At 44.4% G+C, this 15,332-nt stretch overlaps 1 protein-coding gene across 2 annotated transcripts in view; it reads right to left on the bottom strand.

Moving 5' to 3' along the window:
• Nucleotides 1-15,332, bottom strand: part of PIAS2 (protein inhibitor of activated STAT 2) — a 37,544-nt gene that overhangs the window by 19,505 nt on the left and 2,707 nt on the right. For both annotated transcript variants that reach the window (XM_073680461.1, XM_073680460.1), the window contains exon 2: nt 1,169-1,640. In XM_073680461.1, coding sequence (XP_073536562.1) covers nt 1,169-1,640 — 472 coding nt within the window. The remainder of the gene's footprint in view (nt 1-1,168; nt 1,641-15,332) is intronic.

The following is a 15,332-nucleotide window of genomic DNA, read 5'->3' as shown; positions in this document are numbered from 1 at the left end:
ACTTTTAATAACTGTTCGGCTGAACCAGCCGAACCTGAACAGTCAGTGGTTCGCCCATCACGTGTCATTTTTGACCGGACAACCCCTAACAAATAGATTATTCTTCCTTTCCTATGCCCTTATAGAAAAATCCTTGCTTTCCTTTAGAAAATAGGATTTTTCTACTTACAATAAAATCACTTTCTCGTATCCTTCATTGGGGTACACAGCACCCAACTTTTTATTCTTGTTTGAGTGCATTTCTAATTTTTTTGTGCTTCTTCTGCTTTTTTCACTAACTGAATAGCTGAATGCCTGTAGTCAGGTGTAGCCTGCTGAGGAGGAGCCAACTTTTTTCTTAAAGGGGTAAAATGCTTCCTTCCTAAATCGCCATGGAATAAATGGCGCTATAATAATAATAATAATAATAATAATAAAAAAGGTTGCCATCAATGGCTCCAACTGCATCCCCTTCATTCTTACGAGGCACGTCTCTGTACTTTTAGTAATAGCTGTGCCCGGTATTACAGTTTACTACAACGTCATCCTATATGGGTGATTTGTACTAGGTACCGTCGCCAAAAGTTAGACCTCCACTTATCTAATATTCATGACTTATTTTAAAGGAGATAAGAATAAGACACCACATTTTCTTCCCATGAAATATACATAGGGGTGTACAAGCTCTATGGACATTGCGGAATGTCATTTAATATTCAATGATCTGAGCCCCAATGTCTTCTTTTTTTTAGCCAAAGAACAAGCAGGGTTATTGGCTTATTTGCTATATGATTGGCTAAAAAGCCTCAAGTGACAAGAAAAAGAGCAATTTGTCTACTCTGAACTCTTTAAAGTTCAGGTCAGATTTTGGCAATTAGTACAGGTAAATTATGTAGACATTATTTACATAAATGTCATAGGACTTCTCCTATTACAAAAGAAGTTTAACCAACTCCACTTTACACTGGAAAATTATTATGCAGGTTGCTATTCCCTACTCCTGGGTGTAGGTTTTACATGATGGTCCGATTACAGCATGCAATGTCCAGACCGGCCATGGGTATCCTGACACAAAGTTAACCTACTTGCTTGTGAGGCTGTTGAGTTTGGGTCTGAAGACCCACGTCTGGTCTGTACATCACAGACCATACTTGGGCCATAAATGTCAGATGCGTGAAATCAGCCTTACCCAGACTCGTTGGCTTGATGAGGACATCAAGTACATCATAGAATGGAAGACTTCGTAGATGGACATCTGGATGGACAGGTGGGATTGGTGGAGAAAGTTGCTGTAAGTCAAAGTGTGGCTTGGTGTCCTGTAGGAGTACTGTGCCAAGAGGGGATGCAGGGGAGTGCGGAGCTACAGAAGTGGAAGGTAAAGAGTGGATTCCAGCCAAAGCGAGATCTGAATCTACCGATGAGTTGCTATCCAAGTTGAAGACGTTAGATCTGATGGATGAGAGGCCTGGACCTGCTTCTAAGTTACGAGGAAACCTTCTCCGATACAATTCTTTGATTTTAATCTGAACAGCGGGACTGCATCCGTTCTTCAGTAAGTGGAGGGCTCTCATGAGGAGGTCGTGTTTGCGCCCGCTTTTGTTGCGGCCAGCAAAGCCCAACAGTACTTGGAGTTCTGACACTCGAAAGCTGGAAACCATGTTCTGAATGCAGAAAATAGGTAGTTAATATACAGAACTAACGCAAAGAAACAAAAAATACAGTAATACCACTGAGACTTAAAGAGAACCTGTCACCTAACAGGTCAATATAGTAAAGTGGAGTAGCGATCCTTAGAGTCAAGTTTCTGAAGACTGCTTAAAAAAAAAAAACGCGAGTGAAAATGTAAGGAAAGGATATTTTATTTTAAAAGGTACTGATTAAGACTTAAGATATTGATGGCTTATCCAAAGAATAGATGCTAAATATAAAGTCCTGGGGTTCCGACACCCAGCAGCCTACAGATCAGCTGAGTGAAAATCCCATAGCAGCTGGATTGTACAGTATCGGGGCTGGAAACCAAAGCTCCGTATACAGATTAGTGTTTGTTCTGGGGTACAGCAGATAATCCCACATTGAAGTGAATGTGATTAAAGCTGCAATACTCCAAAACAGCCACTACACAGTGTATGGCGCTGTTGTTTTCAAGCTCTTTACACTGTTTACATATGGCCATGAGACCTGCAAAAAGCTGGTCCAGTTCTTGGACCCATATGATCTGATATTGATGACTGATACTGACAAGAATCCCTTTGATACATTTCCAGCTCTTAGCCCTTTTATGAAGAATCCTACACAGGCCCTATAAATCATCAGAGGCCCATTTGTTTCTTTCAGTTACAATTAAGCAATGATAGACCTATTAACATGACAAGTTGTAGACTTGGGAGCCAAAATCATAGCTCACCAATAAAAAAAAAAACACTACTCAGTTAATATTACTTAAAGGGATTATCTGGTGCGGCTCACTTATCCATGGAGGTGAGCGGTGCTGGGGACATCATGACCCCACACACCTAGCAAAACGCATGCATGGCTGGCGGAAGATATTATGCATGTGTCCTGTTTGATAGAAGAGCTTGATTTTTGCGGGGCAAGATTTATTTTTATACCTTATTTAACTGCTCACTAACCGGATACCCCTACAGCTGCCTGTCAAGCCAGGACTCCTAAGGAGACGAGGACCGACCCAACGACTATTCAGAGGTAGTTCAAACTGTTTTAGTACCTTCCCAACAGGGTGATTTTTTATTTTTGAGTTTTTGGTTTTTTTCCTATCCTGCTTTCATAAGTGAAAATTATTAAAAAAAATGTTTACTTAACATAGCCATATGAATGCTTGTTTTTGTTGTGGATTTGATTTATTTTACCATATAATATATGGGGAAACGGCATTCAATTTTTGATTTTCATTTCTTAGGTGTTCATTTTGCAGTATAAATGACCTAGTGACATGATTCTCCAGGTAAGAACAATTATGGTGATACCAAATCTATAATTTTTTGCGTTTTGATGTTTAAAAGAATTCAGAACTTTGTAAAAAAAAAAAGTTAGATTAAGTCACATTTTCTGAGATTTGCAACTTTTTTTTTCCATGTCAACGGAGCTATGCGAGGGCTTGTTTTTTTTGTGCGCCGAGCTGTTGTTTTATGGGTAGAATTTGGTAAACATGCGATGCTTTGTTCATTTTTGGGGGTGGAAAGGTAGCGATCAAAAAAATGGAAGTTCTTCCATTTTCCCAACATTTACTCAATGGGCTCCTCTAATTAATTTCATATTTTCATTGATTGGACCATTATGGTCACAGCGACACCAAATAAGTTAATTTATTTTAGCTTTTAAACGTCTTTATTATTGAATTAGGAAAAGTGGCGGGGGGGGTGATTTAAAGAGGAGCTGTCACTGGGCCAAAAGTGTCCGGTTTTTGGTCTAATTTTATTGCTACCTCTCCACGGAGTACTTCTTTTTTTTTCTAAAACTGTCAGTATGGTTCCAAAGATATGGGGCTTTTTTATTTAGTGCTGAATTTTATGGTCTTTACCAATGAGCGGCGCTTACAGGATCCTCTAGTGGGGGGTCTTGAAGATGCTTAGCATTAATAACCTGTGAGTCACGCCATCTTGGTACAGACCATAAAAATTAACACTAATTAAACAGTAAATATAATAAATGGAATCCAGAACTCAAGATACTTTAATATCCAAACTTAGAAAAAACATCACGTTTCAGGTGGCAGCATGCTTCGTCCCATAAGTAAGGGTGATGTCACACCACCTCAGACGAGTTTTTTTTTCTGCCTATTTTACAATGTTTTTCTCATGTGTTGCTATGGATTAATAAAACACTTTGGATTTTAAAGTATCTCCATTTACTTTGCCCTTTGTGCTTTTTTTTTTTTTTTCTCTTATGAGTTTTATGTACATATTTTCCTCATAAAATTGCATTAGATGCAGAAAATCCGGCGGTTTGATCCCTGTTAGTGTTCGCTCATATCAACATTTAAACTCGGCGAGTGCAATGTGAGAAACACCAAGGTTACTTACCGGTAGCCGGTTTTTCCTGAACCCATGGCAGCACACCTTGAGAGGGATCCACCCCACCAAGGACAGGAAACCGTCTGAAATAAAAAGGGGTTACCTCTCCCTCGCTTCCGTTGGATTACAGAGCATTGAGAGAACCTCCAGAAAAGGTTAGACACAGAGCCAACACCTAATATATATATAATCACTCAAAACGTAAAGGGGTGTGAGAAAGAGACACAGGGGAGAAAACTACGGGTGCTGTCATGGGTTCAGGAAAAAACGGCTACCGGTAAGTAACCTTGGTGTTTTCCCCTCACCCATGACAGCACACCTTGAGAGAATTTTGGAGAATATGAGCACCCTAGGGAGGGACCACCGCCTGAAGAACCCTTCTCCCAAAGGTGAGGTCAGAGGAGGATAGATCCAACCTATAGTGCTTGTAGAAGGTGCAGACCAAGTAGCAGCTTTACATATCTGGTCAATTAAGACGTCTGCTCTCACTGCCCAGGAGGTCGCTACAGCTCTGGTGGAATGAGCTTTAATACCGTCCGGTGCCGGAACACCAGTAGATATGTACATATCTACATATGTAAGCTAGACAAATGGCCTCCCTAAGCCACCTAGAAATAGTTCCATTTGACACCCCGTGACCTTTCCTACTCCCCTGAAAGGCCAGAAACAAGGAGTGGTCCTTCCTCCACTGACTAGTTATGTCTATGTACTGTAGTAAAGCCCTTCTAACATCTAGATTGTGGAATCTAACCTCCCCGGGGTTTTTTGGATTACTGCAGAATGAGGGAAGTACAATCTCTTGATTACAGTGGAATCTGGAAACTACTTTCGGAAGGTATGCTGGATCTGTACATAGGACGACCCGGTCATCATGAATTTGGGTGTATGGGGGATCAACAGAAAGGGCCTGCAGGTCACTCACCCTACGGGCCGATGTTAGGGCCACTAGGAGAATGGTTTTGAGGGTGAAGAACTTTGGAGAGATAACCTGCAGGGGTTCAAATGGGTCACCAGAAAGTGCATTTAAAACCAAATTCAGGTCCCAGGGAGGAACTCTGAGAGCCCCAACTGGCTTAGCTCTGGAACAGGATTTAATGAATCTAGAGACCCACATGTTCCCCGCCAGGTTGCAATTATAGAGCGCCCCTAGGGCGGACACATGAACTTTAAGTGTTCCCGTAGCTAACCCCAGGTCACGTCCCTTCTGTAAAAACTCTAGGACATCTTTAATTGGAGGTTTATCCGACAACGGTGAGTCTATAAAATCCAGGAATTTTCCCCAGATTCTGCTATAAATCTTCGTTGTTATGGGCTTCCAACTACCCAGTAGGGTGGAAAGTAGGCCTGGTGAAAACCCCTTATTGTTCAGTAACAACCTCTCAAATTCCAAGCCGCCAGATGGAAACCTTTGGCTTGTGCATGGAACATCGGCCCCTGGATGAGAAGGTCAAGCCTGTCCGGCAGAACCCAGGGATCCGAGACATTAGGTGAAGCAGGGAGAACCAGGGTCTTTTTGGCCAAAAGGGGGCTATCAGAATTATCCTTGCCCCATCCTCCCGAATTTTCTTCACAACTGCCGGGATCATTACTATCGGTGGAAAAGCGTAGGCCTTTCTGAACTTCCAGGGAATGTGGAGAGCGTCTACAGCATAGGGATTCTCTGTTGGATCTAGTGAACAGAATCTCTCCACCTTCCTGTTTGCCCTGGTGGCGAACAAATCCATGTCCGGTGACCCCCATAGCTGGATAATCTGTTGGAAACTATCGGGTTAAGAGCCCACTCTCCTTGTCTTTAAGTGTGGCGACTGAGGAAATCTGCCTTTGAATTTTCTACCCCCCGGATGTAAAGAGCACTGATGGATGGGAGATGCTGTTCTGCTAGTTGCAGGATTCTGTTTGCCACTACCATCAGGGAGCGTGATCTTGTTCCTCCCTGATGATTTATGTAAGCTACTGTTGTCCGATTGTCGGACCTGATCTGGACATGGCGACCCTGTATGTGGGGAAGGAAGCCTATCAGGGATTTCTCCACTGCCTAAAGCTCTTTTAGGTTCGATGATGTCCCTATTTCGTGACGTAGCCAGAGCCCCTGAACAGAGAGATCTGCTAGATGACCCCCCCCCAGCCGGAGCCACTTGCATCTGTTGTAACTGTATGGTCGACTGGTCTGGACCACTGCAAGACTGAGGTCAGATTCTCCTTGTTTGTCCACCATGAGAGGGAGTCTACAGTCTCCAAGGAAAGAGATAGTCTTTTTTTAAATGTCCGCTGAAGGATTTTTGCGCTGACAGGACCTCCCACTGAAGAAGCCTCAATTATTGGGCAACTTCCTTTCCTTTGGCAAAATGGGTCAGAAGAGAGATTTGACGGGCTCTGAAAAGTCCAAAATTGTGAGATGTCTTGCAGAGGGATGCAGCAGTCTTGAAATTTCCAAACTTTTGAAGCGTGATCACCGAACAATCAAGCGTTTCATGGCAAATAGCCAACAGGGTCGCAAGAAGCGTGTTGGCCACAAAAGGCGCAAAATAACTGTCCATGAATAGAGGAAAATCAAGCGTGAAGCTGCCAAGGTGCCATTCACCACCAGCTTTGCCATATTTCAGAGCTGCAACGTTACTGGAGTATCAAAAAGCACAAGCTGTGCGATACTCAGGGACATGGCCAAGGTAAGGGAGGCTGAAAAACTACCACCTTTGAACAAGAAACGTGAGATAAAATGTCAAGAATGGGTCAAGAAATATCTTAAGACTGATTTTTCAAAGGTTTTATGGACTGATGAAATGAGCGTGACTCTTGATGGGCCAAATGGATGGGCCAGAGCCTGGATCAATAAACGGCAGAGAGCTCCACTCCGACTCAGACTCCAGCAAGGTGGAGGTGGGGTACTGGTATGGGCTGGTATCATCAAAGATGAACTTGTGGGACCTTTTCGGGTTGAGGATGGAGTGAAGCTCAACTCCCAGACCTACTGCCAGTTTCTGGAAGACAACTTCTTCAAGCAGTGGTAAGGAAGAAGTCGGTATCGTTCAAGAAAAACATGATTTTCATGCAGGACAATGCTCCATCACATGCATCCAACTACTCCACAGCGTGGCTGGCGAGTAAAGGTCTAAAAGAAAAAATAATGACATGGCCCCCTTGTTCACCTGATCTGAACCCCATAGAGAACCTGTGGTCCATCATAAAATGTGAGATCTACAGGGAGGGAAAACAGTACACCTCTCGGAGCAGTGTCTGGGAGGCTGTGGTGGCTGCTGCACGCAATGTTGATCGAAAACAGATCAAGCAACTGACAGAATCTATGGATGGAAGGCTGTTGAGTGTCATCATAAAGAAAGGTGGCTATATTGATCACTAATTTTTTTTTGTTTTTGTATGTCAGAAATGTTTATTTCTAAATTTTGTGCACTGATATTGGTTTACCTGGTGAAAATAAACAAGTGAGATGGGATTATATTTGGTTTTTATTAAGTTACCTAATAATTCTGCACAGTAATAGTCACCTGCACAAACAGATATCCTCCTAACATAGCCAAATCTATAAAAAAAAACACTCCAACTTCCAAAAATATTAAGCTTGGATATTTATGAGTCTTTTCGGTTGATTGAGAACATAGTTGTTGATCAATAATAAAAATAATCCTCTAAAATACAACTTGCCTAATAATTCGGCACACAGTGTATAAGGGTCTGAATTTTAGGATTCACTGGAAAGGAGCGTCTCTTTTTTTCCTCCAGGCCTGCGAACATAATGTCTTCCAGGGACCTGGCTGCCTTCTCCTCCCTCAACCCCATGGTAGATCTGACCGCTCTGACCAACTTGTCCGTACCCTTAATAGGGAAACAGGGCCTACCACTGTCTGATGAAGAGGAAAATGATGAATTATTGAGGCATGGATCCTCTGGCTGGGAGGATGAATCATAGTCGGAGGAGATATCCTTATGGGATCTCTTTTTCCCCTTAAGTAAGCCTTTTAGGGAATCTTGAATCTATGTAGGGATTACGGACCTCAAATTAGAAGCGAAATCCGGGGTGCTCTCCGCTATGGTTTGGTTAATACAGCTAGCACAAAGCTGTTTCTGCCAATCTATGGAAAGGGGGACTTGGCATAAGGCGCAAACCCTGTGCTTCTGTTTGGCACTACTCTTCTTAGGTTCCTAAGGAATGAAGCACATAATAACTTTCCATTACTATTAAGTGACATTCACGAAGATCACTCACCCCTGAAGTCACAAAATGGTACCGGATTTGGAGGCTGTGGCGGGACATAAGATGAATCCCTTCTGGATGGCCCTGAAGCGTCAAGACACCTTACTTCTCCTGCTGCCGCTACGGTTGCTGGAGCGGCTGTCCGTGTGAGAGGCGTCCGACTGCTTCTTCCGCTGGTGTTGTTGAGATGGAGGGGTCAGCTGCAGCTGTTCCTGGCTGTCCTGGTCTGCCATAGCTTCTATACCACAAGCACGAGTATAGGCAGCGTTTGACCAGGACAGCCCCCCCACCTTAAATAGGGCACATCGGGAACCTCCTCCGGTTCAGGTGTCCTCCCCCCTCCTGACGCCTGCCAGCTGAGGTTTCAAAAGCCGGCCGGCAAGCACTTACAGAGCGCCGCCATGATGGATCCGGGTGCCGCCACCCGACGTCATCGGGCACGCCTCTCCCAGCGTGCACCGCGCCGTGATGTCAGGCGCATCACACCCGGAAGACGCCGCTCCCGGCGTGCGGCCAGCCAGGAGCCTGCGGCAGGGAGAGGACAGCGCAGCGGTCTGTGGGGAGCGGCCTGCGCACGCTCGGACACAGCTCCAGGGAACCGCGGACGGCGCTTCTGGAACCCGGTGCACAGGCTGGTGCCCGCTCTTCCACACCGGAACAGGCCCAAGTAAGTATGGCCATCTTCTTTCAGACAGGTTCCCATCAAGGACAGGAAACCAACTGAAGCGAGGGAGAGGTACCGCCCTTTTATTTCAGATAGTTTCCTGTCCATGGTGGGGCGGATACCTCTCATGGGTGAGGGGAAAAACCTCGCATTGCACTCGCTACAATGTGATTTATTGAGGCAGTGCTCATCTGCGAGTTTTTCCTCATCTGGAATCAGGTTGAGGAAAAATTTGCAGCATGCTGAGTATGGACGCGTAAAACGGCCAAGACTGACCAATGAAAGTCAATGGGTGAAATTTTTACGTACCCATCTCATAGGAAACCCGACATTTCATCAGCCGAGCACAGGAAAATCACAGCGTTACCTGTCGACTATGAACTTCAGTCACCTTGCTGACGTCAGCACTAGGCACTGAAGCTCTCACACGCAACTCAGTGTCCCCTGGATGCCAGGCATTTTATTTCACCGCTCAGCAAGAGATCCAGATATATCCGTGTTGAAACTCATCATGGGACAAATGGATTATCGGCGAACAGGTTAGGAATACTGTGTTTTTTTCATTTTTACATTAATAAATGGGTAACAGAGGGTGGGGAGTGTTTATTACAATTAAATGACTTTTCTCTGTGTGTGTCTTTGTTTAATTTTCACTACGTGGGTTAGTATGGGGGGGGGGTGAAGAATATTGAAGACATAATCCCATGTCAATCATTGTGCCCCGTTTGGTGGGGGTTTACACAGATCTACAGTGTACAGCTGTAACCGGACACTTTTGCAGCAAGCAGAAAGGAGGGGGCTGAGGGACAGTGAGTGATAAACCCTCCACCAGCAGCTGTGGAGCTGCTACAGGAAGACCCCCTGTGGACCCCAGCTGTTATGATCTGCAACATGTACTAAGGAAAGATAAGGGAAAACTGTCCCTACAGTAAAACTAAGCTGAATTCCCACGATGTAGCGGGCTGCCTGTTCCTAGCGAACAGACCCGCCTTAGTCCTCGGCTAGTCTGAATGAAGACCTATAGCATAAGGGGAGGGGTCCCTAAAAGAACTAAGGACTGGGACAAAAATGGGACATCTCCTAAACAGAGAAGTTGTTGCAGAACACAAAAAGACAAACTGACAAAAAGGTACAAGAGGTCCCAGAACGAAAAAACGACCTGACAGAGAAAGGCACAGAAGCACCTGGCTAGAGAAACAGTCAAACACTGAAGTCCAGCACAGCCAAAAGGGCGGAGCTGGAATATAAAGGAAGATGGTCACGTGACCGCAAAACACAAGATGGAAAAAACAAACAGGAGGGTTCTAACAGTACCCCCTCTTTTATGAGGATCCTCCAGGCCAAGGCCTATCCGGAAACCTTTTGTGGAAAGCTTTAACAAGCCTAGGAGCAGACACATCATCCGTCCTTACCCAGGAGTTGTCTTCGGGACAGAAACCCTTCCAGGAGACAATATACTGTAATCTCCCACTATGCCATCTAGAATTCAAGGTACGAGAAATTTCATATTCGCCGTCTTCCACCACAGGAGGAACTGAGACAGTGGCATCCCTATCTGATACATCAGCCTTTTTCAACAAGGAAACATGAAACACAGGATTAATCTTCCAGGAAGTAGGTACATCCAACCTAACAGCAGACGGGTTAACAACCTGAAGCACTTTAAATGGACCCACAAACTTAGGACCCAGTTTTTTAGAGGGAATCCTCAACCGCAGGTTCTTTGAGGACAACCAAACCATGTCACCCACAGTAAACAAAACCTTCTTAAGTTTCCTGTCAAAATACTTCTTGGACTTCTTGTTAGCCTCTTGCAAGTTGCAACGTACATTAGTCCAAACTCTCTCCAAATCACCGGAAAAATTCTCCTCCTCCGGCACCGCCGACCCCAATTTGGAGAACGAACCAAAAGACGGATGTCTCCCAGTACAACAAAAAAAAGGAGAATACCCAGCAGGGGAGGATGTATGATTGTTAAGAGCAAATTCTGCGAGAGGCAGAAACTCAGACCACACCTCTTGATTGTCCGTCACAAAACGCAAAAACTGTTCAACATCCTAGTTCTTTCTTTCAGTCTGTCCATTAGACTCAGGATGATACCCAGACGAAAATGACAAATGGACTCGCAACCTGTCACAAAAAGCACGCCAAAAGCAAGCCACAAACTGAGGTCCTCTATCAGAAACAATATCCGTGGGAATGCCATGGAGCTTGACAATCTCCTTAACAAACGCCTTAGCAAGTGTCTTGGCGCAGGGCAACTTAATGAATGGAACCAAATGACACATCTTACTAAAATGGTCCACGACCACGAGGATGATGGTAAAACCCTCGGACACCAGAAGATCAGTAATAAAATCCATTGTGAGATGCGTCCAAGGCTCACTAGAAACCTCAAGAGGGCAAAGCAACCCCGCAGCAGGAGTATGTGAAGCCTTTGACCTAGCACACACAGTACACTGACGCACCCACTTGATGACTTTCTTCTGCCATCCAGGCCACCAAAAACTGCGACTGATAAGTCTCTTAGTCTCCGAAATTCCTGGATGACCTGCCAACCGAGACTCATGACACTCCACAAACAAATCTCTCCTAAAGGCTCTAGGCACAAACAACCTCCCATGGGGAGTGTTAGATGGAGCATCATCTTGAGCTTTCAGAATCCCATTCTCCAACACGGAGTCCAATGCCGCCACAACTCCTTTCTGTAAAATGCTCTCCTCCTCCTCGGCACCGACCGTAGGAGAGAAGCTGCGAGATAAAGCATCGGCTTTAACATTCTTAGTACCAGGGATATAGGTAACAGAAAAATGAAACCGAGAAAAAAAAGTGCCCACCTAGCTTAACGGGTATTCAAGCGCTTGGCAGCATCCAGATAGATCAAATTCTTATGATCTGTGAAAACCTGAATAGGAAATCTAGCGCCTTCCAAAAATGACACCAAAGTTCAAACGCGAGTTTAATAGCCAGCAACTCCCGATTTCCAACATCATAATTCAGTTCGGTTTCCGAAAATTTTTTCGAAAAGAAGCCACAAGCATGTACTCTATCCTTGTTCTCCTGAGACAAAACTGCTCCGACCCCCACCGATGAAGCATCGACCTCGACCAAAAAAGGCTTGGTCTCATCAGGCTGCATAAGGATAGGGGCAGAACTGAACCTCTCCTTGAGATACACAAAAGCTTCAATGGCCTCAGTAGTCCACTGGACCGTATTCGCACCTTTCCTGGTGAGATCAGTCAGAGGCTTAACAATTACAGAAAAATTCTTAATGAATTTCCTGTAATAATTGGCAAAACCCAAAAATCTCTGTATAGATTTCAAACCAATAGGCCTAGGCCATTCCTGCCAGCCTGAACCTTCACCGGGTCCATCTCAAAGCCCTCGCTGGAGACAATGTAGCCCAAAAAACTAATTTTCTGCACAGCGAACTCACATTTCTCCAGCTTAGCAAACAGTGAATTATCACTCAATAACTGCAAGACTTCACGTACACTCTGCCAATGGGACTCTAGATCTGGTGAATAAATAAAAATGTCATCCAAATACACAACCACATTCTTACCAATCAAAGGTCTCAGGATGTCATTAATAAGGTTCTGAAAAAATGCAGGTGCATTGGTAAGACCAAAAGGCATCACCAGATTCTCAAAATAACCAAATCCAAATGCCACAGGCGACTTAGAAGGTCTAATGTGACCAGCAGCCAGGCTAGTCTCTATATACTCCTCCAAGGCCTTTCTTTCAGAGATAGTCAGATTAAACAAGAGACTCATGGGAAGAGTAGCTCCAGGAACAAACTCAATGGCGCAATCATAGTCCCTATGAGGAGGTAAAACTTGCGACTCCTCCTCTGAAAAAACCCTCCAAAAATCTTGAATAGGTACAGGTAATTCCCCTTTTCCCACAGCCGCAATGCGACCATTACAACATTTATCATAGCACTTCGGACTCCAAGACTTAATCACATTAGTAGACCAGTCCAGCAAAGGATTGTGCAGTTTTAACCAAGGCAATCCTAGAACGACCGGAGAGGGTAAATTATCTAATACAACCAAGTCCAAAATTTCTTGGTGAACTCCATTGATAGTGAGGGGAAATGCAGCAACCTTTTGAGTAATACATTTCAGGGGAGTGTTATCAATTGCAATCACAGAAATAGGTGATGACAAAGGTTTGGATTTCAATTTAAGGTTTTCCAAAAACCCTTTATCAATCACATTAAGTGTTGAACCACAATCCACAAATACCTGAAATTCAATCAAATTTTCCTGCAAAGTAGTACACCCAGAAAGAAATACTCCTGCACAGCGTAAACAAGCTATACGGGCGTAACTGACCTTTTTTTTTTTTCTTTACTTAAACGAAGCTCACAATACTTAATCAAATGGTCAGCTTTACCACAATAAAGACACAATCCCTCGGCGAACCTCCGGTCTCTTTCCTGAGAGGGGAGCGACTTCGCCCCAACCTCCATCGGTTCTCCGCCGTCAGAGCAGATTTTCTGGGGACTAGGACCTGGCATTACAGGAGTCTTTACCTCATTCTGTCTAAATCTCAGTCTCCTATCCACACGAACAGCTAATTGCATGGCATCCTGCAGAGTCTCAGGTGCGGGGAATGCAATTAGCAAATCCTTAACCCTTTCACTCAGACCAGCAAGAAATAGACATTTCAGAGTTGGATCATTCCATTTAACTTCAGAGGCCCATCTTCTGAAGTGTATGCAATAATTTTCAACATCACCTGACCCCTGATTCAAACGCCTGAGTTCTGCCTCAGCAGATGAGATTCGATCAGGATCGTCATATAATAGCCCCATTGCATAAAAAAATTATTCTACAGACCTTAAACATGGATCATTAGGTTGGAGAGAAAAGGCCCGCCCCTATGGTTCTTTGTGCAAAAGTGACATAATAAAACCAATGCGCTGTGATTCATTCCCAGAGGACCTTGGTCTCAAATGAAAATATAACAAACAATCATTTTTAAAGGAAAAAAAATCTTGCTGTTTACCATAAAAAATCAGGCAGTCCTACCTTGGGTTCCACAAAATGCGCTTCAGAACAGCTACTCACGTGTTGCTGGAACTTGGCTACCTCCAGAGACAATCCCTGCAGGCGTTGAGCCAAATCTTGGACGGAAACCATACTGATCCCCGAATTTCTTTCCTTTTAGTTTTTTTGGGCTGGATTTACTGTTATGATCTGCAACATGAACTAAGGAAAGATAGGGGAAAGCTGTCCCTACAGTAAAACTAAGCTGAATCCCTACGATGTAGCGGGCTGCCTGTTCCTAGCGAACAGACCCGCCTTAGTCCTCGGTTAGTCTGAACGAAGACCTATAGCATAAGGGGAGGGGTCCCTAAAAGAACTAAGGACTGGGACAAAAATGGGACACCTCCTAAACAGAGAAGTTGTTGCAGAACACAAAAAGACAAACAGACAAAAAAGTACTAGAGGTCCCAGAAGGACAAAATGAACTGACAGAGAAAGGCAAAGAAGCACCTGGCTAGACAAACAGTCAAACACTGAAGTTCAGCACAACCAAAAGGGCGGAGATGGAATATAAAGGCAGATGGTCAAGTGATCGCAAAACACAAGATGGAAAAAACAAACAGGAGGGTTCTAACATCAGCCATGCGGCATATCCTTTGCGTCAGACAAGTATAATTCAATACCGAGTTATGGGAATACGATACATCCCAGTGATACACCAAATAGATTTTTGGAACCACCCGAACATGAAGAATGTCACCCTAGCTTCCAGCACAGTCTAGCGCACAGGGATAAGGAGATAAACGACACAGCCTTTTAGAAACCTCTAGGGCCACTGTGTTTGGTCTCCACGCGTAGAAGTGGACCGGCTGGATCACATGACACCAGAACCGGCTCCCTTGGACAGTCCATTAACCCTAGAACGCATACCTGGGGCCTTTTAGGCCCGCCCTGTTAATTGTTTTCTGCAAGATTACTTTAGTTAGAATTTTGAAACTCTAGGTATTCCTCAGGTATATAGTTGTTTGTCATTTTTGTTTGAGTTATTCCATGTTATTTGCACACGGGCCTAAAAGGCCACAGGTATGTGACAATGTAGATTTTTATGGTCATGCGTTCTAGGGTTAAGGAAGTATAGCCCATTTTAGTTTTTGGAGATTTTAGCTGAGATGCGCCAGGGGTGAAGATTTAGGTCCAGCCAGGGGGCAGGAGGGGGAGTGAACCAGAGGGGTTAAGAGCTCCAGCAGCCCTAGCTCAGTCTCTTTTTCCCTGGGAGGTTGTGACAACACGTCTTGTGGGAGAAGTCCTGCAACAAAGGGGACCACAAGCATCCCATATGGCAGCCCCTCACCCGCAAGCCAGGCTTTGCATCTGAGTGGTAACTGACTCTTAATATCTGCTAATATCTTTTGTACCATTACTATTGTGTTTGCATCTCTGACTATTATGTA

Source organism: Phyllobates terribilis, unplaced genomic scaffold (genome assembly GCF_046119375.1).
Source record: "Phyllobates terribilis strain yellow unplaced genomic scaffold, ASM4611937v1 Scaffold_1__5_contigs__length_1240528914, whole genome shotgun sequence".
Taxonomy (NCBI): Eukaryota; Metazoa; Chordata; class Amphibia; order Anura; family Dendrobatidae; genus Phyllobates; species Phyllobates terribilis.
Note: the sequence above shows the minus strand (reverse complement) of the source record. Positions and strands in the feature narration are given on the sequence as shown.